Below are 16400 nucleotides of genomic sequence, written 5' to 3'. Positions count from 1 at the left end.
ATGGACGGAAAACAGTCTCGATTCTTGGTTAAAAGCAAAAAAAAAAAAAAAAAAAAATGCAGGTAGCATTTATTTTACGTAAATATTGCGAACTGTGCTGCTAGTCAGAAGCAAATTAGCGGCTGCCACATCACAGAGCTTTTTCTGTTGAAAATTCTTGTGAATAAATGCTTAAAACCCCTGTATTCTTTACAGATACAAACGTGAAACAGTCTCAATTCTTGGTTAAAAGCAAAAAAACTGCAGTTAGCATATATTTTACGTAAATATTGCAAACTATGATGCTAGTCCTAAGCAAATTAGCGGCCGCCATATGTAAACAAAGAGCTTTTTCCGTTATTTTGAATGAATGCTTGAATCCCTGAATTCTTTATAGATATGGATGTAAAACAGTCTCAATTGTTGGTTAAAAGCAGAAAAAAATAGCAGTTATTTTACGTAAATATTGCAAAGTATTATGCAATGCTGTAACTGCAAATTTCTCCCATTCATTTTTCACGTTTTAAAATGCTCACATGGTACGAAAAATATGACCTTGAATCCTCGAACAAATCACTCCTAAGACAATCCTTCCTGCTTGTATGCGGTACAGCTTTCGTACTTTTTCCAACCTATATCCGGCGTTAGATCGCTGTGACGGACTGCTAATACATGAAATGTGGGACGGCCCCCTTCGGCAGTGAATGGGGAATCAGTCATGTCAATACATTATGAAGTCTATGGTTTTGGAAATGTAACGACCCCCCCCCCCCCCCCCCCCAATGTTCATTCACCCCTCCCTCCTAGCCTAAATGGATTGAGTGCCCCTTAAAAAAAAAAAAAAAAAAGGTGCACGAAAGGGTTCAACATTGTGCAATTACAGATTTCACTTGGTACATTTAGAAGTAATGTAGTTTTATTTAATATTTGAATGTTAAGCGTGGCCCCGTAAGGGCTATACAAACAAACGTCCTTCTTTCAAATGATTCGATAGCAGGACAGGCAGGCACAGTCACGTCATTTGGCGCCTAAATTCAACACGCCTGACCGATGGCCGGCGGACGGACGGGTTCCGCCCGCCCCCTCCCGCGGAGCGATTTCATCCGACCGGGCGGCCGGAGCGTGAACAACTTCAAAATAAAAGCGCGGCCCGTCGTCCCGTCCCCGCTTCGGCGGACGCGGCTTTATGCCCGTTTTTCAAAGTTGGTCGGATCGGGCGACCGAGCCGAACGTTCTTCCTCAGGACGCGCTCGGCCGCTCCGTCGGGCTCTCGCCGAGGGCCTCCCCCGGGCTATCGCCGCCGGCCTCCCCCGAAGACGGGTCCTCCCCGTCGGCCCGGCGCGAAGGCGGGCTTTCGCTGCCGTCTCCGGTCCAGAACTGGGCCGCCTCGAAGGTGTCGGCCGCCTCGGTGATGACGGCGGCCGTCTGAGCCACCCAGTTGAGCTCTGAGCGCACCTCGCCGGCCGGGGTCGGCGGCCGACTTTCGGTCGGCGGCCGGTCGACGGAGGCGGCCTCCGCCGGCGGCGGCGGCGCGGCGGGGACGGCGTCGTTGTTGTTGAGGCTGTCCTGCAACGCCGTGTGATCGGCCGGCCCCGCCTGCTGGTTGTGTAGGAGCATCTCCTGGATGCGGATCTGCTGCAAGATGGCGGGCAGCTCGTAGTGGTGGAAGAAGTAGATCATGGAGTGCTGCGAACGGCGTGGACTTTTTAGCGCGGCGGCGAAACGAACGGCCGGCCGGCCAATCGGCCGGCGGTCCAACCCACCTGGATGAAGAGCCAGGACGTGACCAGCGCCAGGCTGCTGTACTGCCCGTTGAAGCGGTAGTGATACGCGTAGAAGGCAAAGTGGTACAAGTAGAAGAACCTGAAAGAGGCAAAGGAGCTCGGTAGGTCACGGGAGGGAGGAGGCGGGACCGCGCTCACCTCAGCCAATGGCGTTTGCTAGTGTTGGTGTGGCAGCAAATGGCGTCGTACTGATCGGCCAACCACACGATGAGAATGATGTAAAACGCCGTGGTGGTGTCGTTGAAGAATTCCGACATGATGGCCTCCATACCTGATAGCAATTTAAGCAAAGCTAATTTAGCCGTATAAAAACAAAGGGTTCAAAAATCAACTTTTTTTGAAATGCCATTGTGGAACGCAAAATAAGGTTGAAATATTTAGTTTGACATGTCATTTAGCAACGTTGCTTTTTTTGCAAACATTGTTTCAGCAGCGTCAATACAACTTGAAAATGCAATATTACGATACGCGGACGACACTTCACGCGGAGATGAGAAGACGCCGCCGACTGACCTACGAGCGCGAGGATGACCGTGAGCAGGGGGGCCGCCGGGAAGGCGATGGTCATGTTCATCTCCAACATCTGAAGTAGGTCCACTGGGACGACAAACAAACAACAATGTGGTCAAAGGCCGGCGGTTGTCGACGCGCGAGCTCCCGACGCTGATGACCGATCAATCTCTGCAGCAATGCTGACAGCATTCCTTTAATGGCTCACATGACATTTTGAAGGGAAAATGACAGCAGTACTCAATTTGGACATTTAGGGATGTCGTTTCTAAGGGGTCTACTCACTTTTGTCGCCAGGGGTTTAGATATGAATGGCTGTATTTTGAGGGGAAAAGAAATGAACTCTATTATGTAAGCTGCACACAGACTACTTTTCATTGTGTCAAAGTGTCATTTTGTCAGTGTTGTCCCATGAAAAGATATACTTAAATATCTGAAGAAACGCGAGGGGTGTACTCACTTTTGTGATACACTTTATATTTGTGTCTATTATTCAATCCAAAAAAAACCCCCCAAAAAACAGTCACTTCAATAAAAAAATGCATTTGAACACTTCATTTTTCATTGAAAATGTTTTCTTTGATTGAAGCAATCCTTTTTGTGTTTGGGCCATATTATGGGTGGGACATTTGTGTCTAAATCGTTCAATCCCCAAGAAAAGTTCATTTTCAATGGAAGAAAAAAATCATTTGAAAAATTAAAAATTGCCCTCCCCTATTTTTTTTTTGAATATTTTTATTTGAAATGATTTTTTTTTTATTGAAGTGCCACTTTTTTTTTGAAGTGCAAAAAATTTGGAACTACCTTTCGCGGTGGTACGGGGGTGGTGTACAGCCCCGTCGCCTAAGCGACCGGTCCCCGCGCCGGGGCGAGGGTGTGACATCAGGATGCCACCGGAGTGCCGGCGACGCTACGAGGAAGTGACGGAGCTATGCCCGGCATAGAGGCCACCGGACAGCCGGCATGTGGCACGACACTCGGCTGAAGCGACGGGGCTCCAGGCGCAGACGCCGCTCGCTTACCGGGCCGGCAAGTGTCGGGCCACTCGCCGGCCACCGCGCCGGGGCAGGGAGTAAAGCCCCGTGGATTCTGCGACGCGGCGGGCGGCCGGCCGGAGGTGCGACATCGGGGTCCGACCAGAGTGCCGCGAACTCCGGCGGGACCCCGACAGCCGGCCGTCAGGCCAGCGGGTGAAGCTTCCGGTGTTGAATCAAATTAAGCAGCAGGCCCACGGATCAGAGGAGCTCCCTCGCATCGCAGTCATCCGCCTGAGGCGCGGCGCTATTTTCAGCTCGGACCCGAGCCGACGGCCGGGGCCAGACGAACGGTGGCCACGATTCTTGCTTCATCGTGCTGTTACGACTTACGCCATTGGCGTAATCGCTTGTCACTCAAACATATCTGACCAAGAGCGCGAAGTGAACATTTGTGTCAAAATTTCTATTAAAAAAAAAAAAAAAAAAAAAAAAAAAAGGTAGTTCAAAACTCTTTGCACTTCAAAAAAAGTGACATTTCAATAAAAAAAAAATTCAAATAAAAATATTTTCTAAAAAATGTTTTAGGTGAGGGCAATTTCATTTTTCAAATGATATTTTTCTTTGATCGAAGCAACTTTTTGGGGGATTGATAGACATAAATGTCCTACCCATTTAGTGCTACAACGATTAATCGATTAACTCGAGTATTTGATAAGAAAAAAAGATTCGAATTAAATTTTGCTGCTTCGAGTATTGGTTCAAGTGGCGTTGTAATGGTTTATTTTGACAGTGTTTTGCATTTAGTTTTATTGATTTGGGTGGATACACTGCCTTCTAGTCTGCCTCATTTCACATGGCTGAATCCAGGTGCTCCCTGTTAAGACCAACATAAGCTATGTTGTTGTTTGAGCGAATTTTTTTTTTTTTTTTTAAATGCATTCATTATTTAGTTTACAGGTATTTTTAGCCTATTTTTGTGGGAATATGTGTCTGAACAATTTGTTAAGAGCATTGTAAAAAAGTTAGCATATTATAGCATTTCAACTCGCGGACCTTTCATATGTAAGTTAGCCAACTCTTTTGTTGTACATGGATCCTCATTTATTCATTTTTTATACCGCTGGAGGCTCAGCTCAGGTAATTGAATTTTTCATGTTCCTTATCCGATGACTCGATTATTCGAACTAATAGTTCACTGATTAATCGACTACTAAAATAATCAATAGCTGTAGCCCTATACCCATTATATGGCCCAAACACAAAAAGGATTGCTTCAAAGAAAACATTTTCAATGAAAAATGAAGTGTTCAAATGCAAATTTTTGAGTCTCAAATATTTTTTTCGGATTAAAAAACTTTTCTATGATTGAAATTTCTTTTTGATTGAAATCATTGTTCTTTTGAAAAAAAATTTTTTTTTTGTTTGAAGCAACTTATTTTTGAGTGAATAATAAAGACACAAATGTCCTAGCCAAAATGTGGCCCAAATGCAAAACAACATTACTTCAATAAAAGGTTTTCAGTTAAAAAAAAATTTTTTTTAAATCAAAAATAGTTTTTCAATGCAGTTTTCTGAGTTTCAATTTTATTTTTACGTTTTAACATTTTTTTTTTTTTTTGACTGAAGCAACTTTTTTTTAAATTATTGAACAAGAAAGACACAAATCTACCTCCATAGGTTAGCAGCCTAGCATGAAGCACATCTTAACACCGGTGGGGGGCACATGTCACATGAATGACACCACCCAAAAAAATACGACGATGCAGGCTAACTTAAAAGTACAATAAGAAAAAGTCACACATTGTGAACGTACGACAGAAACGGTCGCATTTTCGTCTCGTTGTCGTCTCGTCAGACGAAAACCGGCATTTTGCTCAAGATGCTATCGTCTCCCGAGACGCTTTTTGGCTTGTTGTCGTCATAAAAAAAAAAAAAATTTCGTTGACAAAAACACTCACCGATGAAGACAAAGATCTGGTGGTGCGAATACCTCAGCAGCATGGACACCGACAGAGTCTGGGGTGGGGGTGGGGTTAAAAAAAAAAAAAAAAAAAAGTGCACTCGAGTAAGAGCGGCAGCCGAAAGAAGCCGACCTAGTTCGGATCTCGCTTACAAAGATGACCATGATGACGAAGGCGGCCAAGTAGGAGGTTCTGGCCATCCACATGCTGACGAAGCGGTAGTGCTCTGCAGAGACCACGTTCCTGAGGAAGCCTGCGCACAAGCACGTCGGCGTGAGGCCTCGAGGGTCGTACCGATAAAAGCATTTTTAAATGGTATCTGATCATTTCGGTATCCGTTTCTCATTATGGGGTTGGGGCAATGTGCATCAAAATGAATGGAGAAGCCTTCTATCTTTGTACAAGGGCTGGTCACAGGTTAGCACAGATTATGCTAGTTGACCATTAGATGTCTCCAAACCAAGATGCTTGGGATTTGTTATGATAGCATTCATGGTGCAAAAAAATCAAACGATTGAAAAATAATGCATTATAAACTCGTTACATGTATCTACTGCGTTACCAGAAAGAAATAGTCAATAAGAAAACTAGAAAAGTAATAAAATACAAAATCTGTGGAAAAGTCCAGAAATGTGCATCTTGAGAATTGTCAATGCATTGGCGTGTCCCTTGATTTGTCATACTTTGGTCACCCCCTAGTGGCTCTTTGGGGTAAATACTGTAAATGTGATTTAACTGTGAATAATTCCTTTTACAGGTGGTCCATAGGTTACGAACAAGTTCCGTTGCTACGCTAGAGACGTAACTCGTATTTCCGTGTACCCTTTAAGTACCGCAAAATAACTATCAAAAAAGTCCAAAAGTTTTTTTTAATAATGGAGGATACACTGCCCTCTGGTAGCAGTGTTGGGTCCGGCTGACTGAGGAGCAGACTCGTCTAACGTGGCTAAAGGACAGCTGCGCTCTGGTTTGGCCCACATAAGGCTGTAAGTTATATATTAGCTAAAACAAATACATATTTGTGTATGCATTGGTAGTTAAGTTTACAGCTACATTTTGCGGAACTACACATGCACGATTTGCTATGAGGATTGTAAATACGTTAGCATTCGTAGCATTTAAGCTACTACGGACTTTTGTTAAGCATATTAATAACTTTAATCTACTAAATTTACATATTGGTCAGACTAGATAGATGTTTCGACACCAATTGTTTTGTGTCAAGTGTTTTATTGCTAAAATGAGTGTCGTTTTGAACATAAGTGTGGTACAGCTAGTTCTGTAACGATGAATCGATTGAGTAATTTGATTAGGAAAAAAAGTTTCGAATCAAATTTTTCTGCTTCGAGAATTCGTTGAGTGGTGTTGCCATGGTTTGTTTTGAAAGTGTTTGCCTTTTATTCATTTGGATGGACACATTACCCTCTACTAGCAACAGTGAATATGACATAACTAACTTGGCTGAATTCAGCTGCTCCCGGTTAAGACCAACATAAGGTAATTTTTTGTTTGAGCAAATATGTTTTTATGCATTCGTAATTTAGTTTCTAGGTATATTGAGACGTTTTTTTGTGGAATATGTGTTTGAACGAGTTGTTAAAAGTATTGCAAAAAAGTTAGCATTTTATAGCATTTAAGCTGGCAGACTTTTGCTAATCAAGTTAGCCAATTGTTCTTTTGTTGTACTTAGATGCTCATTTTTTTATACCGTTTGTGGCTAACCTCAGGTATTTTAATTTTTATGAGACAAAAAAAAAACACTATACAAAATGGCGGCATCGTAAAGTCGAAATTGTGAGTACGTCGTAACCTATTTCAATCGATGTCATTCATTTGGGACATTTATTTTCTAAAGTTTCAGTTGAAGTGGCACTCTTCATTTTATTTGGAAAACCTTGAAGTTGATACATTCATCATTATTAAAGCATCCAGTGGGGCATCACGACACAATTCGCAATAACACGTTAAGTGCACGACCACGTATATCGGAATCAGTTTTGTATCGGATTCTCGGAGTTGAACAAAATCGGGACATTGGTTAAAAGGTAAAATATCGGACAACTGTAGTCACCTTTGTTCACCTCGTTCTCAGCCAGCGCCTTGACGCTGGACATCAGAATGTCGTCGTAGCCTAAAAACTCGTCCAGCAGGAAGCGGCTGAAGCCGTCGCCGAAACACTCGTCCTTGACGGGATCTGAAAGTAGCGCCGGCCGTTCAGCGCCGTTCGAAAGAGAGAGCGAAACGGGCGTCTCACCCAGGGTGACCACCATGACGGTGATGTTGAGTCGCCGGCGCGTGGCGGGAGACAAGCGCAGGAAGCCGTATTCCAAAGAATATTCCACCATGTACTCCTCCTGAGGCCAGGCTGCAACGGCTAAGCGTCAGTCGCGTCCGACAGAATCCCGCGTCCGTCCTCGCCTACCTTGGGCCGCGTGACCGAAAGAAAGATCCCGGCTGTCGTTGGCTCCGGCGCCCCCGAGCGTAGACGGCTCCGGACGAGGCTGCGCGTCCAGCTCGAACTGACCGCAGAAAAGAAAAAGTCTCGGCTTTAGCGCAAGGCTTTAACTCGTCTGCCGTCATTGTCGTTTATAGATATCGAGATATTCATTTGGAGCGATGATGTCAATCACGGCACCTCCGCCTCAGCTGAAGAAGCGTACCAACTCTCTCAATAACAGAGGGGAATAAATGTGACGTCACCACTCGAATTAATATTTCTACAGCTCACACAATACAGGAGTATGAAAAAGTATCTGAACCTGTTTTGGAGTTTCTCACATTTCTGCATCAAATCATCATATGTGATCTGATCTTTGTCAAAATCACCCAGATGAAAAAAGTGTCTATTTAACTAAAAGCACCCAAACATTTATAGGTTTCATATTTGAATGAGGATAGCATGCAAACAATGACAGAAGGGGGAAATATAAGTAAGTGAACCCTCTGCCTAAGGAGACTTAAAGAGCAATTGAAACCAATGTTTACCACACAAATTAAGTCAGTTGTGTGCCCAATCACTGATGAGTGGTTGAAAGCTGCCCTGCCCACGATCAAAGACACACCGGGTGAGAATTGTCTTGATGAGAAGCATTGTCTAATGTGCATCGTGCCTCAGTCAAAAGAGCTGTGATCAAGGATTGCTTATTTGTATCATGCTGGGAAAGGATACAAAACCATCTCTAAAAGTCTGGATGTTCATCAATTGACAGTCAGAGACTTTGTCTACAAAAGTTTGGTACTGTTGCTTCTCTCCCAAGGAGTGACCGTCCACTAAAGATGAGTTCGGCGCAGAATACTATGAGAGGTCAAAAAGAACCCTAGAGTGTCTGCTAAAGATAGAAATCACTGGCACAGTCCAATATCTCTGTGCACACATCAACTATATGGCCAAGAATGGTGTTCACGGGAGGACTCCACAGAGGAAGCCACTGCTGTCTAAAAAAAAACATGGTTGCTGGTTTAATGGTCGCAAAAAAGCACAAGGACACTCCACGGAAGTTATTTTGTGGACTAATGAAACCGAAGTTGACATGTTTGGGAGTAACAACGTCATATGTGGAGGAAAAATGGAACGGCTCACCAACATCAACACCTCATCTCCACCGTGAAGCATGGCGGAGGGAACTTCATGATTTGGGGCCGTTTTGCATTAGGCTGCATTGGCTTTCGTTCGGGCTCAAATTGATAACTCAAAACACCAAAGAAAGGTTCATAACTCTCCTCATCACCATTAGAAGAAAGTTCGTTTCGTCAGATTCGTTGCTGCAACTAGAAACATCATCGCCGCCATTCAGTACTAAGCACTGAGCACTGTTTCCTAGTTGTGACGTCACGCACACAATTCGCTAGATTTCCGGGATCTCGGGCGCCAGTCATTTTAGCTTGACAATCGATCCAAATTTCTATCATTTTTTTGGTGTTGCAATGTGTGTAATTACACGAAGTGGCATGATAGGAATCCAAAAGGCATGCGTTTATGGATAAATGATGGAATATTTGCATTTCCCCAGGTGTTGTAATACTCTTTAAAGCAGACACTTTTTTCATCTGTGTGATTTTGACAAAGATCAGATCACATTTGATAGTGATTTTATGAAGAAATGTGAGAAAATCCAAAAGGATACTTGTTCATACCACTATAGCAGCACAAATGATCCAAACCATCCTTTTGCCATAAATTTGTGTCTGATGAGGGGCCAACTTCACGGACGTGGGATATCCCGATCGGAAATCTTTACAGTCCGCCGATACCGACATAATCGTCCTTACCCGCACAGAGCTGTTATCGAAGACGACCTCCTCCTCGTCCTCGTCCTCCTCCTCTTGCAGCGCGGCCAAGCTGAGACCGGGGGTGCCGGCGCCCTCCTCCGGCGAGTCGTAGAACTGCAGGAAGACGGGCGGCCGGCTGGAGTTCCTGTGGATCTCCACGCGTAGGATGCCGTCGCGAGGCCAGCGCTCCCTCACTCCCTCCAGGCAGTTGATGGGCGAGCGCGAGAAGGCGATGTGGATGTAGGCCAGGATGAAGAGGACGAAGAGCGCCTGGCCGCGAGACACGCCCAGAAATTCAAGTGACAAATAAAGACAGCATTTTAAACAAACATTCATTAGCCCCTCCCAGTCAACAAGGATTGCACATCTAGCACTGTCGAGTGCTCTATGACAACTGAAACAAACAAAAATCAATCATCGTGATATTTTGTGTTCATGTCCCAATTTTGGTGATGGTCAGTTTTAATCCACTTTGCCAATTTTTTCAGGGGGGGTTTTCCCCTGCAGTTGTTATGTTTTAATGCAAGTTTTCGTGGTTTGACTCATTTTTCCACCATTTAGCATTCTTAATGTGCAACGGCCCCCTCCCATCCCCAGTCCAAAGGAATTGGACGTTGAGCGTCGTCCATGCCAGTCAATTTTGCCAATTATTTCATGTTTTATTTGTGGTTTTTGTCTTTTTTACTTTTTAGTAGTTTTGCCAAATATTCCAGTTTTTGCCAGTCTATTGGTCCCCCACCCCCGCCCAGTCAAAAGGAATTGATAAATGCCCATTTTTTTGGGTGAATTTTTTGGGTTTCTTACCGATTTTGGTCAGGGTGAGAGGGGGGTGTTTTTTGCAGTTTGGTTTTCCCATTTTTTGTGTGTGTGTGTGTGGGGGGGTGATCTCATAGTTTTTGTCTTAGAGCGCATTTCCTGTGTTTTCTTCAATTTTGTTTTTTTTTTGGCAGCTTTTCAGTTTTGCCATTTTTTGGATGATTTTGCAGGGTTTTTTTCTCCCTCGACTGCAGTTTTTTACATTTTATGTATATTACTTGAGTTTTAGGATTTTTTTTTTTTAAATATATTTTTCTGGTTTTGGTGGAGGGTTTGGGTGTTTTTTTCCCCCTTATCTATTTAGTGGCGGGGGAAGTGGGGTGCTGCAGCACCCCTGGTGTTGGTGTGGGAAAAAGATTCTTTTGTGTGTGTTAAAAATAAATCAATGAATAAAACATATTGAAAGATAAGCATATTTAATTTTAAGGATTAAATACACTGCTGGCCAAAAGTAGTGGCACCCCTGAAATTCTGTCAGATAATGCTCCATTTCTCCCAGAAAATGACTGCGATTACAAATGCTTTGGTAGTAATATCTTCATTTAATTTGCTTGCAATAAAAAAACACAAAAGAGAATGGGAAAAAAATTAAATCATGATCATTTTACACACGACTAAAAATGGGCTTGACAAAAGTATTGGCACCCGATGAAAAATTATGTAATGCTTCACTAATTTGTGTATTTAACAGCACTTGTTACTTACCTGTGGCACATAACCGGTGGTGGCAATCACTAAATCACACATGCAGCCAGTTAAAATGGATTAAAGTTGACTGAACCTCTGTCCCGTGTCTTTTCTGTGTACCACATTGAGCATGGAGAAAAGTAAGAAGACCAAAGAACTGTCTGAGGACTTGAGAGGCTAAATTGTGAGGAAGCATGGCTACAAGTCCACCCTTCAAATCTAAGAGACCTGGAGCAGTTGGCCAAAGAAGAGTGGTCTAAAATTCCAGCAGAGCATTGGAAGAAACTCATTGATGGATGCCGGAAGCGGTTGTCCGCAGTTATTTTGTCTACCAAGTATTAGGCTGAGGGTGCCAATACTTTTGTCCGGCCCATTTTTGGAGTTTTGTGTAAAATGATAATGGTTTAATTTTTTTTTTTCCATTGTGATGGGGGAAAATATTACATTATGCCTTTGTGATGTATGATTGCTTCTGTGACCTAGATTTCAACCAACTTCTATTGTTTTTTTACCTTGAGTTTCATTGTTATGAGGGAATCTGACGAGATAACTTGTTTTGCACCATAGTCCCATAGTTAGGAGGGAATCTGACGAGATAACTTGTTTTGATTGTTTCTTACACGCCTGGGTTCCATAGTTAGGAGGGAATCTGACGAGATAACTTGTTTTGCCCTCATAATATTTACAGTGGGAACACAACATCTGCTACCGGACGGCACAGCCTGGGAGCCACGCAAAGAAAAGCCCCTTTTTCTAGGGGCTGAACCAAAAGTAGCTCTGTCATTGGACGGGGCCGCGCCGCCTGGGAGCGAAGATCGGCCGTCTCCACCCCCGTGTGGCGCATTCCTACAAAAACCGGGCATTTCCGGGCGACCAGTGAAGTCCACCAGCGGGTCACGTACGGATCGCCTGGCTTTGTTCCTTTGCCGCTCTGCCGGAGTGTTTTGGCTCCCCGCTCATTTGTCACGGTAAGCGATTTTCATTGCTAAAGGGACATTTTGTTTTATCTGTAACGATAACGCGGGGATTCTGGTGTTGACAAACTCAAATCTAGTGTCATTGTTGACAATTGTAGATACTTGTTCGCTTGCTCTTGTGGGATTGTAATCAATAAATCTCATTTATTCTGCATTTTCTAATCAATAAACATTGTCTATTGAGGAAAAGTGTGCCTGTTACTGATTCACCGTGAACCTGGAAAGTTTGGAAAACACATTGCAAGCAAAATAAATGAAGATTTTACTACCAAAGCATTTGCAATTGCAATCATTTTCTGGGAGAAATTTAGCATTATCTGACAGAATTGCAGGGGTGACAAAAGTTGCGAAAAGTGGGTGTTAAACAGAGGCTTATTGGACCTTTGTTTTCAAGTGGGTCTGTGTGTCAATGCGCCGTTTAGCGGCAGGGATTTCACTGATAATACATGGGCGCTTTTATGTCCAATACAAAAACACGAACACACACTGTAGGTGAGATAGAACGCTGTCTTTGTAGTAGCCAAGTAGCAGCACATCAACTATCCAGCACGCTCGTGTACTGCCTTTGTGCACACTGTGTATGGAGGAAAAGCGGGAGCATGACAAATTTGGACAGAAACGGCTGTTTTGGGATGGGAAATAAGACCCTCGGCACCCCCTGCTGTGAGTGACTTCCAGCGCGCCTGTATGTATTTATGTTGAGCAAATCAAACCTAATATACAGAAAAAAATGCCAAGAAAGGTTTCAACAACTGTAGCAATCGCTAATGCTTGTGAAATGCATCATAGGCCCAGATTGCTTCACGCATTACCGGCGCCCCCCGCTGACGGAACGCTCCCAGGCGCACCTTCAAAATCGAGAAGGGGGTCACGTAAGGCGGGGGGGAAAGTGGCGTCACCTTAAGCAGCACGAAGAACTCGAAGACCCTCCGGAAGGACGGCGGGAAGAGGCGGGCGTAAGTGACTGCCATCTTGAAGAAGAGCGCGTGGAAGAGGCGATCTCGGACGTTGATCAGGGGGTTCTGGTTGATGTTGGGGTTCCGCAACCGGTTGGGCCCCAAATTGTTGTTGTTGGGCGGGGCGTTAGCGGCGCCACCGCCGCCGCCGCCGCCGGCCTGGTTCTCGGACATGCCGGCCGTCTGGGGTCGCTCGCTGGCTCCTTCGGCCTAAGTTGGCATGGCTCCTCTTGGGGTCTCGCGTCTGCGACCAAAAAAAAAGTACAAGCGGGCGAGTGTGATAAGCGGCAAGGGAAAAAGTGCCAGCGAGCCAGACAACAATTATTAATGCACGAGTCAGGAAATCACTCCATAATATTCTGCGATATAACTGATAAACAGAAAAACAAGCTCTGGTTTCAGTGCTAGACGTCCAATCCAGTCAAAATTCAATTCAATTTTATTTGTATAGCCCTATAATCACAACAAGGTTGTCTCAAAGGGCTTTGCAGAGGCAATATGATACATAGTCAAAAACAGCAGATGAATTAAAGTTCAAGTCCTGGGCATCCCCCATCCTTAGACCCTCTGTGTCGCCAAGGAAAAACTCCAAAAACTCTTTGGGGGGAAAAAATGAGAAACTTTGGGGAGAACCACAGTCAGGAGAGATCCACTCCCAGGACGGATAGACAAGATGACCCAGGACTGCTAATAGGAATTAGCAGACGGAGTTACAGTTTGTAACCATGCGAATTGGATGTCTAGCACTGTCTATGGCAGCCAGTGAGCTAACGGTAGCAACCTGTTGGTTCAATTTGGAAATTTTCAGCAACACCTTTTAAAAACGATATATCCAGGGGTGCACATAAGTGGTCCGCATGCGCGCATGCGTACTGGACGTAGACAAACGCGCGGGCACTCAACGGATTCCATACGCTTTTGCGTACCGATGGCTGACCACTGTATTTGCGGCGGACACGAGAAAATCACTTCTCAAAATGTCAAAGAGGCAGGCCCCACTGAGTACCGGTAATTATTTCCGTGTTCCCCCACCCCCATCAAAAGACAGACAGACGAGAGAGACGTCACCGGAGCTACCGAAAAAAAGGACATTTGCTGAAAAGTGGCTGCAGGAGGTAGGTACCATGGCTAGAAGCAAATGATGCTTGCACGGAAATGTGGTACAGAATTTGCCGTGAGAATTCCAATGTCGCTAATAAAAGCAGCGCATTTTATGTAGTAGGGTCAAAGAATTTCAGCCATCCAAACTTTGAAAAGCACGAAAAAAACAGAGCATGTGGCACTTAAGCAAACTATCGATGTCAGACAGCACCCCACTCGCCCTGCACAGCGCTATGCACTGACAAACGTGTTTTTGCTCGCATTTCACAAAGCTAAACATGTACGTTCAATGAGCTCTTATGAGGAGGAGGGCATCCCACTTTTACAAAGGCTTGGAGTTAATGTGGGGGCCGCATAATGCCCTTTATTTTGAATTGGTGCTTTTATGTTTATTTCTTTACATTTCACTTCGAAGTAATGGCAATTTTGTTGTGCCAGTTGATGTTAATCGAGCATTCATTGTTAATATAATTAATTAAAGGTAATTGGCTTTAAGTAAAGCTTGTCATAATTTTATCGCATCAGGCGGGTCGGCTCTCAAGCTCAATGAGGACCAAGTCACATCTCCAGGTCCTCCTCTGAGAACCTGGGCAAAAAAATTATGTGCACCCCTGGATATATCCATTCTTGGTGGAAGCATATCGATAAGGTTTCAGGCTACAAAGTATTGCCGTATATCACCTTTTCGATATATTGCCACACCCCTAACAGATATGGTTTTTCTTTCTAAATATATTTGACGATAGCTACCAACTATAATATTCAGTTTTTTTCTTTTCAATGGCATTTCTTCGCAGCCAAAACTGTTTGACCCACTGACACCAACGCGATGCAGGATTTTTCAATTCCACACGCCCCCCAAAAAAATGACCATTTGCCCAAAAACGGGGGTGGGTGGGGGTGAAATTTTAAAATGCTACTTTTCCAGTTTCAGTCCAAATCATATCATTTACAGATGATAAAAAATACCCCGCCCCCCCTAAAAAAAAAAAAAAAGACAACAACTTTTCCATTGATTTCCAATGGTCGTATTCGCACACCTTTCATCTCAATGGCACAAAACGTGAATTCATTGGCTGCTAATGACGGCAAAATACGTCCTATCCATTCGAAGTGGGAGGGTATGGATGGTTGCTAGCCTTCCCGGTGGAAATGGATTGAGCGCCTATTGCAATCATTGGCATTTAATGCTAACCATCCCAATTGAAGTAAATGGAAGCTATTTGAATGACGTTGGTGTCGGCAATGTGTTGTTTGTTTTTGGGCCAAAGTTTGGAGTCGGTGTTTTTGGGACGAACGACTATGGCCTGGACGTCCCGCTCGGGTCGGGACTCGGCGTCCGGTCTTCGCAACGGCGAGCCGCTCGCCTAACCTACCAGTTAGTGGCCGTGGGAAGCCGCCTTGCGCATTTTCTCTCGATGTTTTTCCCCAAAGAGACCAGCGACGGTATCCGTCGAACGCGAGCTGGTGGCTGGCTAGCTAGCTAGCTAGCTAACGTAGCTTAGCCTTCCGGAATGACGAAACCTATTGGCCCGGAGAGGAGAGGAGCGGAGCGGCTCAGGTCAAGTCGAGTCGACGCCGAGCTCCGCCGAAAGAAAGCGATTGACTCCAAACTTGTCCGGTTGTTTAGACTGAGCGGTCAACTCAACTTGAACGCTGCAGCCTGCTGACAGGAACCGGAAGTAGTTGAATAACCGGAACGTGGCGACGTCATAGACATGCATTGGAGGAAACACATGACGCTAAAGGCCGTTCTCGAGAAGACGTCAAAAATCCAACTATCGCTCGTTCGCTTTCTCCGCTAAAGCCATCAAATGTCATCACTATTCTTCCGCAAATCAAAGTATTATCCTTTCCGACGACTTAGAACATTTCATTTATGTTTACAAATATTTCTTGTAAAGTGTCATTCTTACACAAATACTCTGAATATAAAAACAAAGTATACATTGCGGTATAGGGGAGAGTGGGGTAAGATGAGCCACTGGGTAAGTTGACCCACCCCTTGTATCTAGGCAACCGTGCTATGTGTGGTCATGTGATCACAATGGCAGGAAGCCCTCACCATTGCCATCTTGCTGTGGTGAAAGGAAGCACTTTGGAAAAGAGGTAGGCCTATTTTTACTAGAAAAAATGTTTTTTGACTGTCAAAGTAAATTTTCAGCATTTTAGGTAAAATGAGAGTTATGTCAAACAAGATTATCTGAGACTAAAATTATATGTTACACATATTAGTGTGTTTGTAAGGTGTAAAAACATGTGAATCACTTACCTCTAAATTAGTCCAGTTTTTTAAGCTAGCCTGCTTTTCACAAAATGGTGGCTATGGGGCAAATTGAGCCCAAGGCTTCGGGGTAAAGTGAGCCAGTGGTTCAACTTACCC

At 44.3% G+C, this 16400-nt stretch overlaps 1 protein-coding gene across 2 annotated transcripts; it reads right to left on the bottom strand.

Annotated features, from left to right (window-relative positions):
* Nucleotides 1-815: 815 nt before the first annotated feature.
* Nucleotides 816-15741, bottom strand: tmem259 (transmembrane protein 259). Of its 2 annotated transcripts, XM_057840595.1 has the most exons (12): nt 15394-15741; nt 12860-13160; nt 9481-9750; nt 7634-7730; nt 7466-7576; nt 7283-7405; nt 5364-5464; nt 5209-5266; nt 2277-2360; nt 1902-2034; nt 1743-1842; nt 816-1665 (listed from the first exon to the last, which is right to left on the bottom strand). In XM_057840595.1, exons 2-12 carry the CDS (start codon nt 13088-13090, stop codon nt 1219-1221), a joined length of 1755 nt encoding a protein of 584 aa, XP_057696578.1. In that variant the 5' UTR covers nt 13091-13160; nt 15394-15741; the 3' UTR covers nt 816-1218. The 2 variants fall into 2 exon arrangements, with proteins under 2 accessions (XP_057696578.1, XP_057696579.1); XM_057840596.1 differs by lacking the exons at nt 816-1665; nt 1743-1842 and having other exon boundaries at nt 1898-2034; nt 15394-15740.
* Between the last annotated feature and the right edge of the window lie 659 nt (nt 15742-16400).

The sequence above is a fragment of the Corythoichthys intestinalis genome, chromosome 7 (assembly GCF_030265065.1).
Source record: "Corythoichthys intestinalis isolate RoL2023-P3 chromosome 7, ASM3026506v1, whole genome shotgun sequence".
In the NCBI taxonomy this organism is placed as follows: domain Eukaryota; kingdom Metazoa; phylum Chordata; class Actinopteri; order Syngnathiformes; family Syngnathidae; genus Corythoichthys; species Corythoichthys intestinalis.
Note: the sequence above shows the minus strand (reverse complement) of the source record. Positions and strands in the feature narration are given on the sequence as shown.